This window comes from Adiantum capillus-veneris, chromosome 2 (assembly GCF_014529385.1).
Source record: "Adiantum capillus-veneris isolate H3 chromosome 2, ASM1452938v2, whole genome shotgun sequence".
Lineage (NCBI taxonomy): Eukaryota > Viridiplantae > Streptophyta > Polypodiopsida > Polypodiales > Pteridaceae > Adiantum > Adiantum capillus-veneris.
In genome coordinates, this window is record NC_140932.1 from 64,632,215 (window position 1) to 64,659,934 (window position 27,720).

At 41.3% G+C, this 27,720-nt stretch overlaps 1 protein-coding gene across 1 annotated transcript; it reads right to left on the bottom strand.

Annotated features, from left to right (window-relative positions):
* Positions 1-4,695: 4,695 nt before the first annotated feature.
* On the bottom strand, positions 4,696-5,115 carry LOC147462893 (uncharacterized). The gene has a single exon (XM_086495007.1). It carries the CDS (start codon positions 5,113-5,115, stop codon positions 4,696-4,698), a length of 420 nt encoding a protein of 139 aa, XP_086351133.1.
* Between the last annotated feature and the right edge of the window lie 22,605 nt (positions 5,116-27,720).

Consider the following 27,720-nt stretch of genomic DNA (forward strand, 5'->3'; position numbering starts at 1 on the left):
TATTCTCATTCATCTGTGCATGTGCAATTTTAACAACATGAACATTTTGTTTCCTCATGGTCCTAGTGCTAACTGCCTTTGTTAGCTCCCTCCTAACTTGTGGGCACAATGCAAGAAATTGAGGCCATGATATGCTTGGACCTTTACCTCTCATGGCCTCCATAAGGTTGTAGGGAGCCATACCATGTCCAAGAGGGAAGTCTTGAAGGTTGATGCGGCGACGGGTCCTCTTGGCTTCCTTGGTTTTCTTTGCTTTCTTTCCTCGTGCATGGTCACTTTGTGATGTTACTCCTTCCTTTTCCTTACCTTTTCCCCGCCCACGTTTGATGCCATTTGCTTCAATGTCACCCTCTTTGGATTGTGTGACTTCTACAACATTGACATTTGGGTCAAGCAAAGGTGGAATTCCTTCCACCCCTTGTGGAGGTGGTCTTGGTCCATTTGGCCTTTGTAGAAGCCTCGGTTGTTGACCAGCTCCTTCACTTGCATTCATCACTGGGTAACTCAAGTTAGGTCTCCCTGGCTCCCCACATGGCCAAGGAAAATTATACAGCCCATGTCCAGACTCTCCGCAATTACAACATTGCAAGACCCTCCTAGGTCGTGGATCTCGCTCCTCAGACGTATATGCTTGTCCCTTTGGACCTACAGCTTGTGCAAGGTGAATTGATAGGTTGCTTAAAGATTCATTTAACTTCTCTATCACTTCCATGTTACCTCAGGAAGCTCCCTATATGTTGATGCTTGTGACTTACCTTTGGGTTTAAGACCTTCTATTTGAACCTCTCCCCTTAAGCACTTGAGTTTCCTATATTTCTCAGCAACCCTAGTTTCAACTGCATCCAAGGTAGCAGGTGCACCCCCCTCTACTTTCACCTTAAGGTTGGGAAAGATTCCGGCTATGAACCTCTCATGCTTTAGAAAATATGCACCATCACCAGGGTTAGCAACATTTCGTATCCATAGAGCCCAAAGACGTAGAAACTCTTGCTTGTACAAGTAGTAGTCCTCTTAGTCTTTTTGCTTGTGAGAAACAATGTCTTGCCATAATTTTAGAGTGTCTTGGGGATCAAAAAATTATTTCTTGAAACGATTCAAAACTTTCGTGTAATTCCCCTTAACTTCCTCAGGCAAAGAGTCAAACCACGTTCTAGCATCTTTCCTAAGGACTACCTCAAACATTTCTACACGTTCTTGATCAGTTTACTATCTTCTTGAGACAGCAAGACATTTTAAAATTTGCTAAGAATAATTCTGCATCCTCCCCAGGCTCTCCAAAGAACAAGGGGTAGCCACTCATTTGCCAAGTTGTATCCATGTTGCTGATTTTACACAAAAATTTATTTTTATTTTTTTAGTTTTTGTTTTGAAAAATCAAATTTCAAAGTAGAATGAAAATGTAAACATCAAAGCTTAGATCGTAGCGAATCAATGGTGGCAAAATGAACGGATTGACTAGGCATTGATAGTCGCTACTTGCCTAGGTTCAAACATAGAACGGAAAACAAGTTAAAATTGTAACTTTGTGCCAACTATTACATGCATGTCTTGTCTAGCCAAAGGAATGAATGTACGATACAAGTCCTCTTGATTCATTACCCTAGATAAAACAAGATAAACACATGCATATCAAAAGAGACATCATAGTCTACAAGTGGGAGTATAATAGGATTTGAGGATTGTAGAATATCTCTTAATTCTTAACCACTAAAGAGGAATACAATACATTGCTGGAAAAAAAAAATCCTCTCAATGCGAACATTTATCCTAATCCCTTGCACCCAATAAAACTAATGAAATTGAATTGCATGAGCAGGATTAGTAGGTGGTGGATTGTTCATGTAAACACAACTAGTTTTTGAATACTTACCTTGTGTATGCTAACACAACCGCTCGGTCCTCCATGGGGGCACCAAGATTGAGGCGGTCCGGGGTGGGCAACAAGAGAGGCGACCTCTAAACACCCCTCAAGGCTCCTGTGCTGCTCTATTGGGGCTAGGGCAACCACAAGAACAACAAAACAACAAAACCACATCCAAAACCCAACTACACAAGGGGCACCACCTAGTTTAAAAGCGAACTAGGATGCAGAAAAAAAGAGAATCATTAGAGCAACTCAAAATGAAGTAAGGACTTTACACTAACCCTAACACCAATGAAACACTCTCGCGCACTAAAACACAAGAGAGACAGAGAGAGGGTGTACAACTTAGCTTCAACCTTATGATTTTCACAAGAAGGCCCTTAAAGCTTGCGGATTCAAGTGACAAGATTTGGTTATAGCATCACTAGCACATTGTCTTAGGGTTATGGGAGCCCTCTCACCATCCACCCTTTTAGAATGGTAGCCAACAAACAATAGCCAATGAATCACAAGTACAAGCAACAAAACAACAACCTTCAATGAAACAAGTTACCTTATGAAGCTGAATGAGTTTGCCGAGCCAAATTAGAGGAGAAACGTGAGCCTTTGGACATGAAATTGCACCCAAAACTACCAATTCATTGACGTTGGGGTAGATACAACAATGGTAGAAAGCATTCTCACACTCACTCATGTAGCTCAAGCTTTTCTATGCACCAAAGTGATGGTGTATAGAAAGCTTTCTCTCTCCTTACAACCAAGATAGAACTGGCGTGTACTACGCTCAATCTAGTGTGCAATGGTGTAGAGATACCTTTTTCAAGGAAAAATGGGTTCTATTTATAGGTTTTTGGAAGCTTTGATTAGGATTAGTTCTAATCAATTTTATTGACAAAACAAGAGATTAGGAAATATTTTGATTTTTTAAATAGGAGTGGGTCTTCCTTATCCCTTAAGCCACATGGATGTGGGCTCAAGGGGAATACTTATTCAGAGTGACAGGAGAGAGAGGTGAGTAACTTGGAGGTGCCTACTCTAGTAGATAGTAGAGGGTGAAATTTACAAGAAGGGTAAGTTGTTAGGGATCACTAGAAAATGCTAGTGGCATATTTACAAGTGTGATGATGACTTGATTGTTGAGGAACCAAGGGTGAATGGGGTGGATGATCTCTTGAGATTGATGAAAACTCCAAGAATTATGGACTCACCCTTATGAAAATGACCGTCGGTTCTTCTTCTTCTTCTTCTACTTCTGCTTCTTGCGCTGCCTTCACGGTTGATCTCCACGATGAAGATGAGGATCATTGATGAAAAAACTCTAATTTGTAGAGGTTATGCAAGGATAAAGTGCTAAAAATTCATGCCTTTTAGAGGAGTTAACATGAAATTGTAATTTGGGGGTAGTAGAGAGCGGTATGAGAGCATATGTGTATGTAGAAGGCTAGGGTTGTACGAGGGGAAGGAGAGATGGTGAAGAAGGTGACAGGGGCATGGAAATCTGTACATTTGAGAAGGGGATGGAGAGGGATGGGTGTGTATGTGGGTGGGAGTGTGAAAATGTCAGAGAAGAGCGAGAGGATCCTTGTGTGCATAGAATGGGCAGATTTGCACCAAACAATTCACCAGAATTCGTTCTTTTCTCCAAAAATGCTGGAATATTTATGTACAATAATTCATCTCACCAGCTTCATTTTGTATGTTGACAAATTTAGCAGATTCGGATGATAGAAGGGTGCCAAAATTCGCCCAAAAAGTTGTGTATTGTGGGACTGCAAAGGTGGTTATGTGGGACCCTTTGAGCCATGCCATGACCTAAGGAATCCAAGTGGCCCTTCCCACATGCATGGATGATGAATTTTGAAGAATAAAAAACAATTGCACATGATAGACCTAGTGCTTGGATTTTTCCTAGCCCTTGTCTTTATGAGCACATGGTGTATGGAAAAAAATATGTGCAGGACCCATGAAGAAATATCATGATAGAAGTACTTTATTTTGTTTTTGGGTAAAAGAGTAAAATATGCAAGCGAGAAAATATCTAGTGAAAGTGAGTGACAGTGTAGAAACAAATTTTGACTTCCACAAGGGTGCGGGATGAAATGCATGGGTTTATTTTGTAAAGAGAAATATTATGGGGTATGTACACACTAACATAGAAATATTTCATGCTATGAAAGGATGCAAAGAGATTTAGAAAAAATGCACACTTAGGTCTACATATTTACGCAATTACCGAATAAATTGAGAAAATAATGCTATGCTTAGGTTGTTTATAGGAAATATATTATTCCGAATAGGACCGTAATATATATATATATATTTATTTATTTTATTTTATTCTTAAACTAACCTAATGACTAGCTCCATGAAGATTTTTTTAGAAAATATGGAAAAGAGTCCTAACACACACATGCCTATGTACAATGCAAGAGCAAGCTTAGCCATCATGCTAAGGTGTTTTTATTGTGTGAAGTGGCTCATTAAACAAATTTTTTTGAGAGCCAAAGAACCGCTATCATTCAGCCCTCCCCCTGGATGATGGTATATTCATGTACCATCATTCGGCGCACATGGGGATGTTAATTGCGGGTGGTTATGTATTGCTTTGTTCATCATTGCTTTGTCCCTTGTTACTTTTTCATTCTGATGTTTCACATATGAAGAGCATGATTTTTCTTGATGGGAGAGCGAGCAATAGTAGCAGCATACCTCCTAGACTTCTCCTTGCATTGTTGGGTCTTTAAGTCCTTTGGAAGGAGGCGGCTTAAATATGGCTTTAGTCAGTAGCCATTTACCTTCTCAGCATGCTCATTTCCATCCAAATCCACAAGCTAATAGTAGCTAGACTTGAAGATCTTCTTGACAATGTATGGTCCTTGCCATCTAGTCTCAAATTTGGCATCAAACCGATTATCAAGTCTATTGTCATACCTTAGTACAAGGTCTTCCTCTTTCATACCTTTGTCTTTGACCTTTTTGTCGAGCTTGTCCTTTACTTGCGTAGCCTTTCTTTTATAGCACTCATAAGGCACCTCCCGTTTCCATTCCAGTTCTGCTAGGGTAAGAAGGTGATGTTCCCATGCTGCCTGTTCTCCTTCTGCCACCTTTCTATGAAGTCGCATCATTGGAATGTTGATCTCTATGACTAGGTGAAAGGGTGTGAACTCTGTCGCTTCCTTGTAGGTAGTCCAATAGGCCCACAATGCTGCATGCAATAATTCATCCCATAGCTTTATCTTGTTCTTTACCATCTTTCGGATGATTCCTGCAATGATGCCATTAGCCTTCTCTACCAAACCATTTGACTGAGGATAGTAGGGTGTGCTATGCCCATGTAGAATGTGAAGCTGATCACAAACTCCTATGAGCAAGCCCTTCCTGAATCCTAGAACATTATCAGAAACAATCTCCAAAGGTGTGCCAAATCTGCAACAAATGTGAGTGTACACAAACTTGCTAACTGTCCTCTCATTTACTCTTGCCACACTTTGAGCTTCTACCCACCTAGTCATGTAGTCTATGGCCACCAAGATATACAATTTTCCATTTTTAGTTCTAGGCAATGGACCCATAGCATCAATGCCCCATTTTTCAAACGGACCATTTGCAAGGACTTACTGACGTGGACCATGTAACAGGAGCTTTTTTCCATTAATCTGACAATTGTGGCAGCTTTTACACCAATGTTGAACATCAATGTGAAGGCTTGGCCAAACATACTCGGCAAGAAAAATAATTTTTGCAGTGACTTCCTGTGCAAAATGACAACCTCACGCTTCCTCATGCAAACCTTCAAGAATGGCTGGAATCTCCTCATTGTCGGTATTCTCTTAACAACTTGATCTTTTCCCTTTTAGTAGAGGTCATCTTCCAAAAACAATCTCCAAAGGTGTGCCAAATCTGCAACAAATGTGAGTGTACACAAAATTGCTAATTGTCCTCTCATTTACTCTTGCCACACTTTGAGCTTCTACCCACCTAGTCATGTAGTCTATGGCCACCAAGATATACAATTTTCCATTTTTAGTTCTAGGCAATGGACCCATAGCATCAATGCCCCATTTTTCAAACAGACCATTTGCAAGGACTTACTGATGTGGACCATGTAACAGGAGCTTTTTTCCATTAATCTGACAATTGTGGAAGCTTTTACACCAATGTTGAACATCAATGTGAAGGCTTGGCCAAACATACTCGGCAAGAAAAATCTTTTTTGCAGTGAGTTCGTGTGCAAAATGACCACCACACGCTTCCTCATGAAAACCTTCAAGAATGGCTGGAATCTCCTTGGTTGTTGGTATTCTCCTACAAACTTGATCTTTTCTCTTTTGGTAGAGGGCACCTTCCAAAAACAAACACGAACTTGCCTTCTTAATGAGCCTTCGCTTTTGATCCTTTGTGAAGCCCTCTGGAAACTCGCCCTCTAAAATGTAGCTCACAATGGGATCCAATGACTCCATCCCCTAGTACCTTGGTTGCTTTATCACTGTTGGTGCCATGATGACCTACACTTCACTCTCTGCACATGCAACTCCTTTCTAGGCAAGCACATCACCATCTTCATTTTATTTCCTAGGAATATGATACAATTTTACTTCTTCAAATTGATTGAAGAGTTTACGGATGGCATGAACCTTTTGCCTTAGCCTTTCATTCTTACAAGCCCAAATACCTAAAATTTGATTCACAATGAGAAGTGCATCCCCTTTTACCATGAGATGCCGCATATTTTGAGAAAAACACATCTGGAAACCATGGATTAGTATGGCGTACTCTGCTTCATTGTTGCTCGTGGAACCGGGCAAATTTACATGCTCTTTCATAACAACCTCACCATTTGAATCAAGCAACACAAGCCCTCCCCCTGCTTTTCCTGTAGCCTTCTTAAATGCTCCATCAAAGAACAAGGTGAATGCATTAGGTAAATGCCTTGGTGGTGGTAAGGGTAGGGTTTTTACTTCATCAGGGAAATGCTCTTTCATAACAACCTCACCATTTGAATCAAGCAACACAAGCCCTCCCCCTGCTTTTCCTGTAGCCTTCTTAAATGCTCCATCAAAGAACAAGGTGAATGCATTAGGTAAATGCCTTGGTGGTGGTAAGGGTAGGGTTTTTACTTCAGGCACCTTGATATTCCTTTCATGCACTCTATAGGTGAGAATCCCTGCTAATTGTGAAGGAGTACGAGCGGAAGTGGGACGCGAGAGAGAGTGCGAGAAGAAGAGCACGACGATATGGTGAACTCGCTTTACTGTAATGTGTAGAGCATAGTGAGTTCTTATTAGGTTTTTACAAAAGAATATGTGTACATACCTGGTGGCCCGCTCACTTACCTGGGCGACCACATTGGGCTTTATACCCCAACAACCTCCCACTTAAATTCCAATGTGGTACTTTAAGTGTGAGAGAAGCTACTATACAAGCTAAAATACAAGAGATGTAGAGAAGTGATGTACTACCCTACACCTAACTGCTTGTGAAAATGCGCAAAGCTCTCTGAGGGAAGTCCTTTTGTAAGTAGATCAACAGGATTTTCTGTGGTGTGAACTTTGACAAGCTGAAGTTGCTTATCCTCGAGCATTTCCCTGATGAAATGATACTTCACATCCACATGATTTGTCTTTGAGTGATAAACTGGATTGCGAGCCAATTGTATAGCACTTTGACTATCACAATATAACACATTCATCTCTTCTTTGATTCCCAAATCTGTTACTAGTAGATTAAGACAAATTGATTCTTGAATGCCTCTGATGCTGCAACATATTCAGCCTCTGTAGTAGACTGAGTAACACAATCTTGTAATCTAGAACGCCATGATACTGCTCCACCAGCCAATGTAAAGACATACCCTGATGTAGACCTTCGGTTGTCTAAGTCACCTGCATAATCTGAGCCTGTAAAACCCTTTACACTTAGCTCCTGACTCCCATAGCATATGCGCATACTCTTTGTAGCTTTCAGGTATCTCAATATTCCTTTCACTGCCTCCCAATGTTTTTTGCCTGGGTTTGACATGTATCGACTTACTACTCCCACTGCAAATGCAATGTCTCGGCGAGTACCAATCATTGCATACATCAAACTACCCACTGCAGACGCATATGGAATCTTATCCATTTCAGCCTGTTCTTCCTCAGACACAAGACAATCTTGTTTGCTAAGTTTCACATATGGTGGCAATGGAACACTCAATGCCTTTCCCTTCTCCATATTGAAACGTTGCAAAACCTTGTCAATATACTCTATTTAAGATAACCAAATCAACTTCTTTGATCTGTCTCTCTCAATGCGCATACCAAGTATATGACTTGCCTCACCCATGTCTTTCATGTCAAACGATTTTGCCATCTTTGACTTCAAAGCTGAAATTTCTTCCAAGTGCTTGCCAGCAATCAACATGTCATCCACATACAAAATAAGGATCAGCCAAATGCCATCCTTAGCCTTCCTTGCCTTTCTCAACAAACCCTTTTGGCTGTTGCATGTAAATTTCCACATCTAAATCACCATGCAAGAACGTTGTCTTCACATCCATTTGGTGCAACACCAAATCTAATATGGCAACCAATGCAAGAAAGCATCTCAATGTAGTCATCTTGACCACCGGAGAGAAGACTTCATCAAAGTCAATGCCTTGTTCTTGCTTAAAGCCCTTGGCAACAAGCCTTGCTTTGTACTTTGGCTGACTATCATGAGCGGTGATCTTATACCTGTAAACCCATTTACAAGGTAGAGCCTTTTTGCCCTGTGGTAATTTAACTAGCTTCCATGTCTGGTTTTTATGCAGAACTATCATCTCTGACTGCATGGCCAATTGCCAATTCCCGCAGTCCTTCATTTGCACTGCTTCCTTGTAACATGAAGGCTCATTGCAATCAGTCAACATGACATAGTTCATAGATGGAACAAACCTATCAGGAGGTCGCGTGATACATCCAGATCTACGCACAATAGGTGGCTCAGACTCAGCCACAACCTGTGGTTCCACTCTATCTTGTCCTTGCTCCTCTTGAGCCCTGACATTTTGTCTTGCACGTGCAGGTCCATCTTCTTGGAAGACAACTCTTCTAATCTCCTCAACCCTCTCTGGTTTAGAATGATATTTGGCTTCATTAAAGTGAACATCATTGCTAGATTCGGGATCCCAAAGTCTGTACCCCATCTCACCAGAATTACCATAGCCTAGAAAGATGCACTTTCTACTCTTTGGCTCAAGTTTGTTCCTAAATTCCTTTGGAACATGAGTATATGCCTCATAGCCAAAGACTCTGAGATGCTTGTATGAGGGCAGTTTTCCTGACCATACCATCTCTGCCACCACTGAATCCTTTTGCAAAACCTTGCTAGGAGATCTATTTATAAGATGAACAGCTATTGATACAGCTTCAACCCAAAACCCATTTGTCAGTTGTGCATTAGACAACATACTTCTGACCTTCTCTTGTATGGTCCTATTCATCCTCTCAGCAACACCATTTTGAGGAGGATTGTAAGGAGCAGTAAGTTCACGTTTTATACCTTTTGACTCACAAAAGTCCTGAAAGGCGTTTGAAACATACTCTCCACCATTGTCAGTGCGTAAGCATTTAAGCTTCTTGCCACTCTGATTCTCCACAAGTGTCACAAACGTTTTGAAAAAACTAAACGCTTCATCTTTGTGCTTGAGAAAGTAAACCCATACTTTCCTCGAGTAATCATCTATAAATGTCATAAAGTAAGAAGCTCCCCCTAGAGATAGGTTATGCATAGGTCCGCACAAATCACTATGAACAAGTGCCAACTGTGTATCTCTTCTACTGCTTCTATGCTTGTGTGGTTGCTGTGTTTGCTTACCATACAGACAATGTTCACAGAATTCAAAATCATTAAATGACAAGCCAGGCAAATAACCAGAACGAGACAAGATTTCCATTCCCTTCTTGGACATATGTCCTAACCGGCTATGCCACAAAGAAACGTTCGGCTGCTCGGTTACATTGAATACATTTTTAGAGACATTTGATACATAAATCATGTAAAGTCCTCCAGACTTTACTCCATGTGCTACTGTCATAGAACCCTTGGATATCTTCCACATGTTCTGTCCAAAAGTGGTGACGTAGCCAGCATCATCAAGTAAGCCTGTGTTGATCAAGCTCTTTGTAATTGCGGAAACATGTCTCACATTCTTCAGCATGAAAGAAGAGCCATTCTGAAACTTCAATTGAACATCTCCAACACCTAAGATCTCACATGTCTGCCCATTGCCTAGCCGAACATGATCTTTAGTGGTCACATAAGAGGTAAACCACTCCTTGTTTGGAGACACATGAAGTGATGCCCCTGAGTCTATAATCCAGTCACTCAGTGCATTTCCATCAGATGTTGTAAGAAGAGCTGAGTCCATTGTATTTTTCAAGAAGTAGATATCTCTTGACACTAGACTGTCATCCTCTGCAACAATGTTTGTCACATTTATTTCTTGAATCTTCACTGAGGACTTTTTCTTCTCACCATGGTCTTCTGCTTTCTCTTTTCCTTTTTCTGCTTTCCATTCTCTGCAGTCTCTTTTCATGTGACCCTTCTTGCCACAATGGTAGCATTCTATGTCACTCTTGCCTTTAGCACTGCGGGACTTGCTATGAGACTGATCCCTCTTTCCACCTTTGTACTTTTCTTTGGTCCTTCCCCTGACAACTAAGGCTATTCCTTTGCCTTTGTCCATTGTCTTTCTGTTGGTTTCTTCAGTAAGCAGACTGCCTTCTACACCTGCTATGGTCAAACCATCTGGAGGTGCAAAATTACTCAAAGCTGTGCGAAAAGTGTCCCAATTTTCCGGCAATGTGTTCAACAGGAACATAGCTCTAACAGGTTCATCAAACTTGACACCTTGAGCTGACAACTGACTGTAGATGGTGTTGAATTCATTCAGATGATTGGACATAGGTGTCCCTTCTTTCATCTTCAGGTCAACAAGCTTCTTAAGCCAGTATACCTATGAAGCTGCACTCTGCTTCTCATAAAGATCACTTAGCTTTGTCCATGCTTGATAAGCCGACATCTCATCTGCTACATTGAAGTAAACGCTTTCTGCCAAAGTCAGCATAATGGTAGAAAGTGTCAATTCATCCATTTCGCTCCATTCATCTTCGTCCATATCTTGTGGTTTTATCCCCTTGAGCTTTATAGGTTTTATCTGCTTCTTTTGTACCAACACATGCCAAATCTGCTTCTTTCACAATGGGAAATTGGTTCCATCCAGCTTCTTGATATTGTAAAGAGCAGTGTCCTGTGATCCAGCCATAGCTACGCTTCACAGTAGCTTACTTTCCTGGGCAAAATTCGGCAGTGTCCAGCTTCTTGATATTGTAAAGAGCAGTGTCCTGTGATCCAGCCATAGCTACGCTTCACAGTAGTTCACTTTCCTGGGAAAAATTCGGCAGAGTTTCTCCTGTAAACTGACCTCTGAACCAATATCAACCTGTCAAATGAACCAATAAAGCTTCAGATTCTGCAAAATTTTCGGCAGAGTCTCCTTTGTAAAATGGCTCTGGTGTACTAAAAACAAACCAAAACCAGCTCAAAAAACCACTGTCTCTCTAACAGTGTAAGCTGTGGGTAAACCTGTCCTGCACCTGTACTGTCTCTCATTGTCCCGTCACTGTTCTGTAAGCATAGACTGCGACAATGCCTCAACGGCAGTAAAGCAAAGATGCAATCCCAACTGTCTAACTCACAGTCAATACATCCTAGCTTCCTAACTAAGGGTGCTCGAGGGATCGCTCCAAGACCTGTATCACCGAAAGGATCTCAACATTCAAGAATCCCCCAGCTCAATAAAACCTCACTCGACCCTCAACAAAGGTTGTAGTAAATCTAACAGTACATAGAATTTCCACAAAGTCATACATCCACAAATTTTCCACTGTATACTGCATTAGAAAATTTCGGAGGTCATTTCGAGGGCCTTGTAAGAAATTGTATTTCTCTCTCTAGAAACTTTTTTTAAAATGCACTTGCACCTTGTGAGTACGTCCAAAAGGACAACCAGACACTTTAAAAAGTAGATTTATATTCCCAATCGTCCTTGAAAACGGTCACTTTTTTATTTAATGTGAGCGTCTTTTTCAGGAGGCAGGTGCGGCGCATTCAAGGCAGCTTACGTCATCACTGAAAGTTGAAAAGTCACAAACTATCAAATAGTGATAGATTTTGAGGCTTTTGACACCACCAATGCGTCTGGAACGCCAAAATACCCTAAAAACGAATGTCTACTTGTCTCATTCCGACATCCGGAGAGGCAAAAAATGTCAAAAACCCCAAAAAATGGGCTTTTTACTTAAGGCGAGCGAGGAGGCATTCTAAAATGCTAGAATGCCCTTCTGCGCGCCATTAGTACAAAGCTCCTTTTAGTGATTTTTGGACAATTATCTTTCAAGAAAGCCTACCCATGTTTCTCTATTGCACTTTTGCACCATGCTCTCTCTCTCTCTCTCTCTCTCTCTCTCTCTCTCTCTCTCTCCTTTCTATAGCTTAGCATATTTAAAGAGAGAGAGAGAGTGAGAGACTCCCATTACTAACGGCGCACGTAGATCATGTTTTGACCTCAAAAAACACCTCCTCGCGCCGTTAGTATAAGGTAACAGAAAGACTCTCTCTCTCTCTCTCTCTTTCCCCCGCCTTACTTCCTCTCTCTATAACACTCACACATACACACATAAACACATACACTGGTGGATGCACAGTACTAAAGGCGCGCATAGAGACATGCACACTGGTTGTGCCTCTCTACGCGCACCTATAGTATAGAGAGAGAGAGAGAGAGAGAGAGAGAGAGACAGAGAGAGGAGAGAGAGAGAGAGAGAGAGAGAGAGAGAGAGAGAGACTCTTTGTGTTTGTGTGTGTGTGTGTGTGTGTATGTTATATTTGTGTGTCTGTGTGTTTGTGAGTGTGTGTGTCTCTGTGTGTGTGTATGTTATATTTGTGTCTCTATGTGTTTGTGTGTATGTTATATTTGTCCGTCTCTGTGTGTGTGTGTGTGTGATCAAAATGCACTTTGTAGAATTGTAACAATGGGTGTGTGTGTTCACTCTTATAGACCCGAAATTATGATCTCTAAGGCTAAGATGATGAAGAAAAAACCTATGTGATAGATGGAGGCCTTTTTAGAGATTTTTTGACATTTTCCTCACAAAAAGCTCTCTAAAAGAGAAAAAAAGGGGCTTTTTACTAACGGCGCGTGATGAGGCATTCCAAAATTTTGGAATGCCCCTTTGCGCGCCGTTAGTAAAATGTTCTTTTAGCGGTTTTTGACATTCTTTGCCTCTTTGGATGTCGGAGCTAGGCAATTGGACATTCATTTTTAGGATATTTGGGCGTTCTGGACGCATTGACAGTATCAAAAGTTTCAAAATCTTCCACCACTTGATAGTTTTGTAACTTTTTGAATTCTAGTGATGACGTAAGCCGTATCAGATGCACCGCATCTACCTTCTGAAAAAGGTTCTCGCATTAAATGAAAGAGAGTGATCGTCTTCAAGGACCACTAGATTATTAAATGAGGAGAGGGACACCTTTTATATTTTTGTTAATATCAATCTATTTTTCTACGTAACGTAGGCTCTTCTCTCATTGGAGGAGTTATTTTCCTCTCTCTTCCAAAAGGCCCTCCAAAAGACCTCCGAAATCTCCTAATGTAACCGCTGCGGCAGTTGGTTGCTGCGTGACTCACAACATCCACAAATTTCCCACTGTATGCTGTAACCGCTGCGGGGGTTGTTTGCTGCGTGACTCACAGCCAGCAAACCCTCAACAGACATACATCATCTCTGACAATACATCCCATGTGGAAGTACTTGCAATGTCAGGATGAAATCTAGAATATCAAGTAGCAAAAACAAGCTACGTGATGAACTAGTGGATGTCGCCTACAGTCTGTGTGTAGGTGCGTCCGTGTCGTATGTGACACGCCTCCAAGAACTGTAAGCCATCCTTCGTTGTGTAGATAGCCACAAATCAGCACTCTGGAAGTGCAGATATCCTCAGCACTTACAGTCGTAGGCCGAAACCCCAAAATTGCAGAGTCGGATCTGCACGATTTGCACCCGCCGAGACCACGTAGTCGAAAATGGCCTGCGCAGATCTTTGTCGAAGCCAAACGGTGGCCGGGATGACCTCAGAGTGAATTTCTGAGTACACCGAGCCCTTCGGGCTCGCCCACAAGAATTGGGGCCGTGTCTTCGCCTGTCGAATCTCACTCTAGTCTGAGCAGGTGACTCTGGCTACCTGCAAATGCAGCCCCGAGCCTCGATCTGAGCTCTGATACCAGTTGAAGGAGTGCGAGCGGAAGTGCGACGCGAGAGAGTGTGCGAGAAAAAGAGCACGACGATATGGTGAAATCGCTCTACTGTAATGTGTAGAGCATAGTGAGTTCTTATTAGGTTTTTACAAAAGAATATGTGTACATACCTAGCGGCCCGCCCACTTACCTGGGCGACCACATTGGGCTTTATACCCCAACAAATTGTGCACGTACACTATCTTCTAGTCTGAAAGAGTAGTGGAACTCTTGCGATTCCATGATCCATTTTGAAATCGTGGGACTTAGTGTCATTTGAGATGACACCCAAGGAAACAAGTTTTCAATAGTGATTATGATAAATGGTTTTGGTAGGAGGTAGGATCTAAACATTCTCACTGCAAAGACAAGAGAAAGCATCATAGATTCTGCTTTTGTATAATCCTTTTTAAGTCCATTCATGACCCGGCTAGCAAAGTAGACAAGCCGCATCCTAGTGTTATAAGGATCTTGCTCCAACAATACCGCACCCAATTTCTCTTTACCCGCACTTGAGCTAAGAAAGAATGTATACTCCCAACGTGGAGGCATGAGTGTTGTTAGTTCCACCAAAACCATTTTTATACAAGAAAAGTACTCTTCAAGTTTATCAGACCATGCAAACTCTATATGTTGTGTCAACTTTTCGAGGGGGTGAAGTAAGTCCGATGCCAAGTGAATGAAGCGTGACATGTACTTCACCTTTTGAATAAATGAAATTACCTCCTTAAGACTCTTTGGTGATGGTAGCTCAATGAGAGCTTGTGCCTTTGTTGGATCTACCTCAATGCCTTTGGAAGAAACCTTGTGACCAAGCAAGATCAATTCATCCTGCCCTATGTGGCACTTGTCGGGATTGAGTTGACCTCCCATATCATATAATTTCTTCAAGCCTTCTTCTACCTTCATGAATCGTTGAAACTTTGTTGGAAAATTTGTCAAACCAAACGGCATGACTCTAAAAGCAAAAAAACCCCAAGGAGTGATAAAGTTGTTTTTAATTCATCTTCCAATGCAATACCTATTTGAAAGTAACCAGAGTAGCCATCACATACTGTGTATTTTTCTTTACCTGCTGCTGCCTCATTAAGAATCTCATCTTGAAATGGGAGGGGAAAGTGATCCCTTTTTGTTGCCTCGTTTAGCGGACGATAATCGACACATACCCTCTACTTGCCATTCTTTTTTGGGGTGACCACAACAGGAGATACCCACTCATAATTCTCTACGGGGTAGATGAACCCTTCTGCTAGAAGCTTCCTCACCTCTTTGAGTAGTGATTGCTCTTTGATGACTCCTAACCTTCATAGCTTTTGTGCTTTGAGTTTGGCCTCTTGCTTTAGCTCGATCTTCTGTTGAATGGCATCCACTCCACGTACATCTGTGTAATCTTTAGCAAAAAGCCTAGAAACTTTCTTAGCACATTTTTGAACCCTTCTCTTTCCTCCCAAGTAAGATTCTTCGACAACATACCATCTAGCATTTCTTCATCATGCAAACTTTGGTTCTCGTGGGGGCCTACCTCTTTTAAAGCTTGGCAAGATTTCTCTTTGTTATTTGGCCTAAAACTTACACCCATGACTTCAATGGATGACTCCTCCTTCGTAGTGCTTCCACTGCTTTCTTCTTCCGAGGTGTCATCTATCCAATCATCCCCGCTTTCAGTTTGAGAAGATTCCTCCTAGAGATCCTCTTGACGTTGCTCCTTCATGTCAAAGACAACCTTCTTGTGATTGTCATTCCTGCAAATCAACTTTCCGCTTTCCCAATCCTGCAAAGCTCGTATCCTCATTAGCCACGATCTACCTAGGATAAATGGATAGCCATTTCCCCTTGTAGACATAACATAGAAATCAAGAGCCTTCTTAATGCAAAAAGCTTCCACAGATAAATTCTAAAAAACTCCCAAACACCTAGCCTTGCTATTATTTTCCATTTTCACTTTGATTTCAAATGTCTCATAAAAGTGCATGCCTAGTCTCTACATAAGGTCCTTTGTCATGATGCAAATTTGTGCGCCCCCATCTACTAGACCCTTCCTAACTAGTTTTCCCTTGATATAGCAATCTAGCACCGATGTAATATCCTCATTCATTTGGGCATGTGCAATTTTAACAAACAGGAACATTTTGTTTCGTCCTTCTCCTAGTGCTAACTGCCTTTGTTAGCTCCCTCCTAACTTGTGGGCACAATGCAAGAAATTGAGGCCATGATATGCTTGGACCTTTACCTCTCATGTCCTCCATAAGGTTGTAGGGAGCCATACCATGTCCAAGAGGGAAGTCTTGAAGGTTGATGCGGCAACGGGTCCTCTTGGCTTCCTTGGTTTCCTTTGCTTTCTTTCCTCGTGCATGGTCACTTTGTGATGTTACTCCTTCCTTTTCCTTACCTTTTCCCTGCCCGCGTTTGATGCCATTTCCTTCAATGTCACTCTCTTTGGATTGTGTGACTTCTACAACATTGACATTTGGGTCAAGCAAAGGTGGATTTGCTTCCACCCCTTGTGAAGGTGGTCTTGGTCCATTTGGCCTTTGTACAAGCCTCGGTTGTTGACCAGCTCCTTCACCTGCATTCATGAGTGGGTAATTCAAGTTAGGTCTCCCTAGATCCCCACAGGGCCAAGGAAAATTATACATCCCATGTCCAGACTCTCTGCAATTCCAACATTGCAAGACTCTCCTAGGTCGTGGATCTCGCTCCTCAGACTTCTTTGCTTGTCCCTTTGGACCTATAGCTTGTGCAAGGTGAATTGATACGCTGCTTAAAGATTCATTTAACTTCTCAGTCACTTCCGTGTTACCTCAAGAAGCTCCCTATATGTTGATGCTTGTGACTTACCTTTGGGTCTAAGACCTTCTATTTGAACCTCTCCCCTTAAACACTTCAGTTTCCTATGTTTCTCAGCAGCCCTAGTTTCAGTTGCATCAAAGGTAGCAGGTGCACCCGCCTCTACTTTTACCTTAAGGTCGGGAAAGAGTCCGTCTTTGAACCTCTCCTTCTTTAGGAATTCTACACCATCACCAGGGTTAGCAACATTTTGTATCCATAGAGCCCAAAAACGTAGAAACTCTTGTTTGTACAAGTAGTAGTCATCTAAGTCTTTTTGCTTGTGAGAAACAATGTCTTGCCATAATTATTGAGTTAAGGATCAAAGAAGTATTTCTTGAAACGATTCAAAACTTCAGTATAATTCCCCTTAACTTCCTCAGGCAAAGAGTCAAACCAAGTTCTAGCATCTTTCCTAAGGACTACCTCAAACATTTCTACACGTTCTTGATCATTTACTATCTTCTTGATACGGCAAGACATTTTGAAATTTGCTAAGAATAATTCTACATCCTCCCCAGGCTCTCCAAAGAACAAGGAGTAGCCACTCATTTGCCTAGTTGTATCCATGCTACTGGTTTTACAAAAAAAAATCTTTTTCTTTTTTTATTTTTTGTTTGGCAAAATCAAATTTCAAAGTAGAATGCAAATGTAAACATCAAAGCTTAGATCGTAGCGAATCAATGGAAAAATGAACGGATTGACTCAGGCATTGATAGCCGCTACTTGCCTAGGTTCGAACATACAACGAAAAACACGTTGAAATTTTAAGTTTGTGCCAGCTATTACATCCACGTCTTGTCTAGCCAAAGGAATGAATGTACGATACAAGTCATCTTGATTCATTAACCTAGCTAAAACGAGATAAACATATGCACATCAAAAGAGACATCATAGTCTACAAGTGTGAGTATAATAGGATTTGGGGATTGTAGAATATCTCTTCATGCTTCAGCACCAAAGAGGAATACAATACATTGTTGATAAAAAAAATTCCTATCAATGCGAACATTTATCCTAATCCCTTGCACCCAATGAAACTGATGAAATTGAATTGCATGAGCAGGATTAGGAGGTGGTCGATTGTTCATGTAAACTCAACTAGTTTTTGAAGACTTACCTTGTGTATGCTAACACAACCGCTCGTTCTTCCATGGGGGCACCAAGATTGAGGTGGTTCGGGACGGGCAACCAGAGAGCCGACCTCTAAACACACCTCAAGACTAGCGTGCTGCTCAATTGGGGTTGGGGCAACCACAAGCACAACAAAACAGCAAACCCACAGGCAAAACCCAACTACACAAGGGGAACCACCTAGTTTAAAAGCGAACTAGGATGAAAAAAAAGAAGAATCGTTAGAGAAACCCAAAATCAAGTAAGGTCTTTACACTAACCCTAACACCAATGGAACACTCTCACGCACTAAAACACAAGAGAGAGAGAGAGAGAGAGAGAGAGAGAGAGAGAGAGAGAGAGAGGGTATACAACTTAGCTTCAACCTTATGATTTTCACAAGAAGGCCCTTAGAGCTTGTAGAGTCAAGTGTCAAGATTTCATTATAGCATCACTAGCACATTGTCTTAGGGTTATGGGAGCCCTCTCACCATCCACCCTTTTACAATGGTAGCCAATAAACAATAGCCAATGAATCACAAGGACAAGCAACAAAACAATAACCTTCAATGAAACAAGTCACCTTATGAAGCTGAATGAGTTTGTCGAGCCAAATTAGAGGAGAAGCGTGAGCCTTTGGACATGAAATTGCACCCAAAACTTCCAATTCATTGACGTTGGGGTAGATACAACAATGGTAGAAAGAATTCTCGCACTCACTCATCTAGCTCAAGGTTGTCTATGCACCAAAGTGATGGTGTATAGAAAGCTTTCTCTCTCCTTACAACCAAGATAGAACTTGCGTGTACTACCCTCAATCTAGTGTGCAATGGTGTAGAGATACCTTTTCGACGGAGAGATGGGTTCTATTTATAGGTTTTTGGAAGCTTTGATTAGGATTAGTTATAATCAATTTTATTGACAAAACAAGAGATTAGGAAATATTTTGATTTTTTAAATAGAAGTGGGTCTTCCTTATCCCTTAAGACACATGGATGTGGGCTCAAGGGGAAGAATTATTGAGAGTGATAGGAGAGAGAGGTGAGTAACTTGGAGGTGCCTACTCTAGTAGATAGTAGAGGGTGCAATTTACAAGAAGGGTTAGTTGTTAGTGATCACTAGAAAATGTTAGTGGGATATTTACAAAAGTGATGATGACTTGATTGTCGAGGAACCAAGGGTGAATGAGGTGGATGAGCTCTTGAGATTGATGAAACCTCCAAGAATTATGGACTCACCCTTATGAAAATGACCGTCGGTTCGTTTCTTCCTTTACTTCTGCTTTTTGCGCCACCTTCACGGTTGATCTCCACGATAAAGAAGAGGATTATTGATAAAAAACCTTTGATTTTCAAAGGTTATGCAAGGATAAAGTGCTAAAAATTCATGTCTTTTAGAGGAGTTAACATGAAATTGTAATTTGGGGGTAGTAGAGAGCGGTATGAGAGCATATGTGTATGTAAAAGGCTATGGTGGTAAGAGGGGAAGTAGAGATGGTGAAGAAGGTGAGAGGGGCATGGAAATTTGTACATTTGAAATTATGATGGAGAGGGATGAGTGTGTATGTGGGTGGGAGTGTGAAAATGTGAGAGAAGAGTGAGAGGATCCTTGTGTGAATATAATGCACAGACTTGGTCGCACCAAACAATTCACCAGAATTCGTGCTTTTCTCCAAAAATGCTGAAATATTTATGTAAAATAATTCAGCTCACAAGCTTCATTTTGTATGTTGACAACGTTTCCTGATTCGGATGATAGAAGGGTGCCAAAATTCGCCCAAAAAGCTGTGTATTGTGGGACATCAAAGGTGCTTATGTGGGCCCCTTTTTGGTTGAATTCTCATTATACATCCAAAGATGATCCCCCATGAGCCATGCCATGACCTAAGGAATCCAAGTGGCCCTTGCAACATGTATAGATGATGAATTTTGAAGAATAAAAAACAATTGCACATGATAGACCTAGTGCTTGGATTTTTCCTAGCCCTTGTCTTAATGAGCACATGGTGTATGAAACAATATGTGCAGGACCCATGAAGGAATATCATGATAGAATTATTTTATTTTCTTTTTGGGTAAAAGAGGAAAATATGCAAGCGAGAAAATATCTAGTGAAAGTGAGTGACAGTAAGAAACAAATTTCGACTTCCACAAGGGTGCGGGATGAAATGCATGGGTTTATTTTGTAAAAATAAATATTATGGGGTATGTACACACTTACATAGAAATATTTCATGCCATGAAAGGATGCAAAGAGATTTAGAAAAAATGCACACTTAGGTCTACATATTTACACAATTATCGAATAAATTGAGAAAATAATGCTATGCTTAGGTTCTTTATAGGAAATATATTATCCACGAATAAGACCATAATATATATTTATTTATCTATTTTTAGTTTTTTAACCTAACCTGATGACTAGCTTCATAAAGATTTTTTAGAAAATATGGAAAAGAGTCCTACACACACATGTCTATGTACAATGAAAGAGCAAGCTTAGCCATCGTGCTAAGGTGTTTTTATTGTGTGAAGTGGCTCGTTAAACAAAATTTTTGAGAGCCAAAACGCGGCTATCATTCAGCCCTCCCCCTGGATGATGGTATATTCATATACCATCATTTGGCACACATTGGAATGCTAATTGCAGGTGGTTATGTAGTGCGTCATCCATCATTCCTTTGTCGCTTGTTACTTTTTCATTCTGATGTTTCACATATGAAGAGCATGATTTTTCTTGATGGGAGAGAGAGCAGTAGTAGCAACACACCTCCCTAGACTTCTCCTTGCATTGTTGGTTCTTTAAGTCCTTTGGGAGGAGGTGGCTTAAATGTGGCTTTAGTCGGTAGCCATTTACCTTATTAGCATGCTCCTTTCCATCCAAATCCACTAGTTGATAGTAGCTAGAGTTGAAAATCTTCTTGACAATGTATGGTCCCTGCCATCTGGTCTCAAATTTTGCATCAAACCGATTATCAAGTCGATTTTCATACCTTGGTACAAGGTATCTCTCTTTAATACCTTTGTCTTTGAACTTTTTGTTGAGCTTGTCCTTTATTTGCATAGCCTTTCTTTTATAGGACTCATAAGCCGCCTCTCGTTTCCATTCTAGTTCTGCTCCGGTGAGAAGGTGATTTTCCCATGCTGCTTCTTTTCCTTGTGCCACCTTTCCATGAAGTCGCATTGTTGGAATGCTGAGCTCAATGGGTTGCAAAGCTTCTTGACCATAGACTATGTGAAAGGGTGTGAACTCTAGCGCTTCCTTGTAGGTAGTCTGATAGGACCACAATGCTCCATCCAAGAAGTCATCCCATAGCTTTGTCTTGTTCTTTACCATCTTTCGGATGATTCCTGCAATGATGCCATTAGCCTTCTCTACCAAACCATTTGACTGAGGATAGTAGGGTGTGCTATGCCCATGTAGAATGTGAAGCTCGTCACAAACTCCTATGAGCAAGCCCTTCCTGAATCCTAGACCATTATCAGAAACAATCTCCAAAGGTGTGCCAAATCTGCAACAAATGTGAGTGTACACAAAATTGCTAATTGTCCTCTCATTTACTCTTGCCACACTTTGAGCTTCTACCCACCTAGTCATGTAGTCTATGGCCACCAAGATATACAATTTTCCATTTTTAGTTCTAGGCAATGGACCCATAGCATCAATGCCCCATTTTTCAAACGGACCATTTGCAAGGACTTACTGACGTGGACCATGTAACAGGAGCTTTTTTCCATTAATCTGACAATTGTGGCAGCTTTTACACCAATGTTGAACATCAATGTGAAGGCTTGGCCAAACATACTCGGCAAGAAAAATCTTTTTTGCAGTGAGTTCGTGTGCAAAATGACCACCACACGCTTCCTCATGAAAACCTTCAAGAATGGCTGGAATCTCCTTGGTTGTTGGTATTCTCCTACAAACTTGATCTTTTCTCTTTTGGTAGAGGGCACCTTCCAAAAACAAACACGAACTTGCCTTCTTAATGAGCCTTCGCTTTTGATCCTTTGTGAAGCCCTCTGGAAACTCGCCCTCTAAAATGTAGCTCACAATGGGATCCAATGACTCCATCCCCTAGTACCTTGGTTGCTTTATCACTGTTGGTGCCATGATGACCTACACTTCACTCTCTGCACATGCAACTCCTTTCTAGGCAAGCACATCACCATCTTCATTTTATTTCCTAGGAATATGATACAATTTTACTTCTTCAAATTGATTGAAGAGTTTACGGATGGCATGAACCTTTTGCCTTAGCCTTTCATTCTTACAAGCCCAAATACCTAAAATTTGATTCACAATGAGAAGTGCATCCCCTTTTACCATGAGATGCCGTATATTTTGAGAAAAACACATCTGGAAACCATGGATTAGTATGGCGTACTCTGCTTCATTGTTGCTCGTGGAACCGGGAAAATTCACATGCTCTTTCATAACAACCTCACCATTTGAATCAAGCAACACAAGCCCTCCCCCTGCTTTTCCTGTGGCCTTCTTAAATGCTCCATCAAAGAACAAGGTGAATGCATTAGGTAAATGCCTTGGTGGTGGTAAGGGTAGGGATTTTACTTCAGGCACCTTGATGTTCCTTTCATGCGCTCTATCCCTGCTAATTGTGCACGTATACTATCTTCTAGTCTGGAAGAGTATTGGAACTCTTCCAATTCCATGATCCATTTTGAAATCCTAGGACTTAGTGTCATTTGAGATGACACCCAAGGAAACAAGTTTTCAGACTTTCTCACTGCAAAGACAAGAGAAAGCATCATAGATTCTCCTTCTTTGTAATCCTTTTCAAGTGCATTCATGACCTGGCTAGCAAAGTAGACAGGCCGCATCCTAGTGTTATGAGGATCTTGCAGCAACAATACCGCACCCAATGTCTCTTTACCCACACTTGTGCTAAGAAAGAATGTGAACTCCCAACGTGGAGGCATGAGTGTTATTAGTTCTTCCAAAACCAATTTTATACAAGAAACGTACTCTTCAAGTTTATCAGACCATGCAAACTCTACATGTTGTGTCAAATTTTGGAGGGGGTGAAGTAACTATGATGCCAAGTGAATGAAGCGTGAGGTGTACTTCACCTTTTGAATAAACAAGATTACCTCCTTAAGACTCTTTGGTGATGGTAGCTCAATGAGAGCTTGTGCCTTTGTTGGATCTACCTCAATGCCTTTGGAAGAAACCTTGTGACCAAGTAAGATCAATTCATCCTGCCCTATGTGGCACTTGTCGGGATTGAGTTGACCTCCCATATCATATAAATTCTTCAAGCCTTCTTCTACCTTCTGTAGATGCAATGATTTAGAGCTATAGATGCAAAAGTCATCTATGAATACTCTAATAGACTTCCCAAAGAATTCTTGAAACACCATGTTTATGAATCGGTGAAACTTTGCTGGAGCATTTGCCAAACCAAACGGCATGATTCTAAAAGGAACCCCAAGAAGTGATGAAGGTTGTTTTTAATTGATCCTCCAATGCAATACCTATCTGAAAGTAACCAGAGTAGCCATCACATACCGTGTACTTTTCTTTACATGCTACCTCATTAAGAATCTCATCTTGAAATGGGGGGGAAAGTGATCCCTTTTTGTTGCCTCGTTGAGTAGACGATAATCGACAGATACCCTCCACTTGCCATTCTTTTTTGGGGTGACCACAACTGGAGAGACCCACTCAAAATTCTCTATGGGGTAGATGAACCCTGCTGCTAGAAGCTTCCTCACCTCTTTGAGTAGTGCTTGCTCTTTGATGACTCCTAACCTTCGTAGCTTTTGTGCTTTAGGTTTGGCCTCTGGCTTTAGCTCGATCTTGTGTTGAATGGAATCCACTCCACATACATCTATGTAATCTTTAGCAAAAAGCGTAGGAAACTTTCTTAGCACATTTTTGAACCCCTCTCTTTCCTCCCAAGTAAGAGTCTTTGACAACATACCATCTAGCATTTCTTCATCATGCAAACTTTGGTTCTCGTGGGGGCCTACCTCTTTTAAACCTTGGAAAGATATCTCTTCATTATTTGGCCTAAAACGACTTCAATGGATGACTCCTCCTCCGTAGTGCTACCACTGCTTTCTTCTTCCAAGGTTTCACCGGTCCAATCATCCCCGCTTTCACTTTGAGAAGATTCCTCCTGGAGCACCTCTTGACGTTGCTCCTTCATGTCAAAGACAACCTTCTTGTGATTGTCATTCCTGCAAATCAACTTTCATAGAAACATTCTTAAAAACTCCCAAACACCTAGCCTTGCTATTATTTGCAATTTTTACTTTGATTTCAGGCGTCTAATGAATGTGCATGCCTAGTGTCTGCATAAGGTCCTCTCTCATGATGCAAATTTGTGTGCCCCCATCCACTAGACCCTTCCTAACTACTTTTCCCTTTATATAGCAATCTAGCACAGGTGTAATATCCTCATTCATTTGGGCATGTGCAATTTTAACAACAGGAACATTTTCTTTCGTCCTTCTCCTACTGCTAACTGCCTTTATTAGCTCCCTCCTAACTTGTGGGCACAATGTAAGAAATTGAGGCCATGATATGCTTGGACCTTACCTCTCATGTCCTCCATAAGGCTGTAGGAAGCCATACCATGTCCAAGAGGGAAGACTTGAAGGTTGATGCGGCAACGGGACCTCTTGGCCTACTTGGTTTCTTTTGCTATATTTCCTCGTGCATGGTCACTTTGTGATGTTACCCACGTTTGATGCCATTTGCTTCAATGTCACCCTCTTTGGATTGTGTGACTTCTACAACATTGACATTTGGGTCAGGCAAAGGTGGAATTCCTTCCACCCCTTGTGGAGGTGGTCTTGGTCGATTTGGCCTTTGTAGAAGCCTCGTTTGTTGACCAGCTCCTTCACCTGCATTCATGAGTGGGTAATTCAAGTTAGGTCTCCCTGGCTCCCCACGGGGCCAAGGACAATTATACATCCCATGTCGAGACTCTCCGCAATTCCAACATTGCAAGACTCTCCTAGGTCGTGGATCTCACTCCTCAGACTTCTTTGCTTGTCCCTTTGGACCTATAGCTTGTGCAAGGTGAATTGACAGGCTCCTTAAAGATTCATATAACTTCTCAATCACTTCCGTGTTACCTCAGGAAGATCCCTATATGTTGATGCTTGTGACTTACCTTTGGGTCTAAGACCTTCTATTTGAACCTCTCCCCTTAAGCACTTGAGTTTCCTATGTTTCTCAGCAGCCCTAGTTTCAGTTGCATCAAAGGTAGCAGGTGCACCCGTCTCTACTTTTACCTTAAGGTCGGGAAAGAGACCGGCTTTGAACCTCTGCTTCTTTAGGAATTATGCACCATCACGAGGGTTAGCAACATTTTGTATCCATAGAGCCCAAAGTCGTAGAAACTCTTGCTTGTAGAAGTAGTAGTCATCTAAGTCTTTTTGCTTGTGAGAAACAATGTCTTGCCATAATTTTTGAGTTAAGGATCAAAGAAGTATTTCTTGAAACGATTCAAAGCTTCCGTGTAATTCCCCTTAACTTCCTCAGAAAAAGAGTCAAACCAAGTGCTAGCATCTTTCCTAAGGACTACCTCAAACATTTCTACGCGTTCTTGATCAGTTACTATCTTCTTGATATGGCAAGACAGTTTGAAAATTTGCTAAGAATAATTCTGTATCCTCCCCAGGATCTCCAAAGAACAAGGGGTAGCCACTCATTTGCCTAGTTGTATCCATGTTACTGGTTCTACTTTTTCTTTTTTTATTATTTGTTTTGCAAAATCAAATTTCAAAGTAGAATGCAAATGTAAACATCAAAGCTTAGATCGTAGCGAATCAATGGAAAAATGAACAGATTGACTGAGGCATTGATAGCCGCTACTTGCCTAGGTTCAAACATACAACGAAAAACACGTTGAAATTTTAAGTTTGTGCCAGCTATTACATCCACGTCTTGTCTAGCCAAAGGAATGAATGTACGATACAAGTCATCTTGATTCATTAACCTAGCTAAAACGAGATAAACATATGCACATCAAAAGAGACATCATAGTCTACAAGTGGGAGTATAATAGGATTTGGGGATTGTAGAATATCTCTTCATGCTTGAGAACCAAAGAGGAATACAATACGTTGTTGATAAAAAAAATTCCTATCAATGCGAACATTTATCCTAATCCCTTGCACCCAATGAAACTGATGAAATTGTATTGCATGAGCAGGATTAGGAGGTGGTGGATTGTTCATGTAAACACAACTAGTTTTTGAAGACTTGCCTTGTGTATGCTAACACAACCGCTCGTTCCTCCGTGGGGGAACCAAGATTGAGGCGGTTCGGGGCGGGCAACAAGAGGCGACCTCTAAACACCCCTCAAGACTCGCGTGCTGCTGAATTGGGACTGGGGCAACCACAAGCACAACAAAACAACAAACCCACAGGAAAAACCCAACTACACAAGGGGAACCACCTAGTTTAAAAGCAAACGAGGACATTAAAAAAAAAAAGAATCGTTAGAGAAACCCAAAATCAAGTAAGGAATTTACACTAACCCTAACACCAATGGAACACTCTCACGCACTAAAACACAAGCATACCTCCCTAGACTTCTCCTTGCATTGTTGGTTCTTTAAGTCCTTTGGAAGGAGGCGTCTTAAATATGGCTTTAGTCGATAGCCATTTAGCTTCTTAGCATGCTCTTTTCCATCCAAATCCACGAGCTGATAGTAGCTAGAGTTGAAGATCTTCTTGACAATGTATGGCCCCTACCATTTGGTCTCAAATTTGCCCGGGGCGGTCACTTTTTAGAATGTGTGTGATATCACGTGAGTTAACCGGAGAGGATTGTTAAAAGACCAAAATTTATAAAAATGTATACTTTTATGTATACATTAATGGGGGGTGGCGGTTTTTTAAATAGGCTCACAGTGTAAGTATATTATGTATATTGGGGTATTATTAATTACCTCTTGAACGCACGTGATATAGGGATCTTTTGATAAGTGAATGCCCCGGGCTAATTTGGCATTAAACCGATTATCAAGTCGATTGTCATACCTTAGTACAAGGTCTCCCTCTTTGATACCTTTGTCTTTGACCTTTTTGTCGGGCTTGTCCTTTATTTGCGTAGCCTTTCTTTTATAGCACTCATAAGCCGCCTCCCGTTTCCATTCTAGTTCTGCTAGGGTGAGAAGGTGATCTTCCCATGCTGATTCTTCTCCTTGTGACACCTTTCCATGAAGTTGGAATGTTGAGCTCGATGGGTTGCAAAGCTTCTTGATCATAGAGTAGGTGACAGGGTGTGAACTCTGACGCTTCCTTGTAGGTAGTCCGATAGGCCCACAATGCTCCATCCAAGAAGTTGTTATGGAATTCATATTTTATGATTTATTGCAAATGTGATAGGTGGAAAAGAATGGACCAAGCTATAAGAATAAAAATATATGCATTGTACATTTTATTATTCAAGTGCTCTTTTATGAACTTTGGCCATTTATAACCGGCCGGCCAGTTTGTAACCAATTTGACCATTCAAGAAATCTATAAAACAAATACGTGCAAGAGGGAAATGGTCACTCTTGCACGGGGGGAGTTTGCACCCAGTGTCTGCGTAGTTCTCCTCTCCTCTCTTCTCTTC

Excerpts from the sequence above, each read along its gene's own strand:
- LOC147462893 (XM_086495007.1), bottom strand. The coding sequence starts at position 5,115 with ATGGTAAAGAACAAGATAAAGCTATGGGATGAATTATTGCATGCAGCA.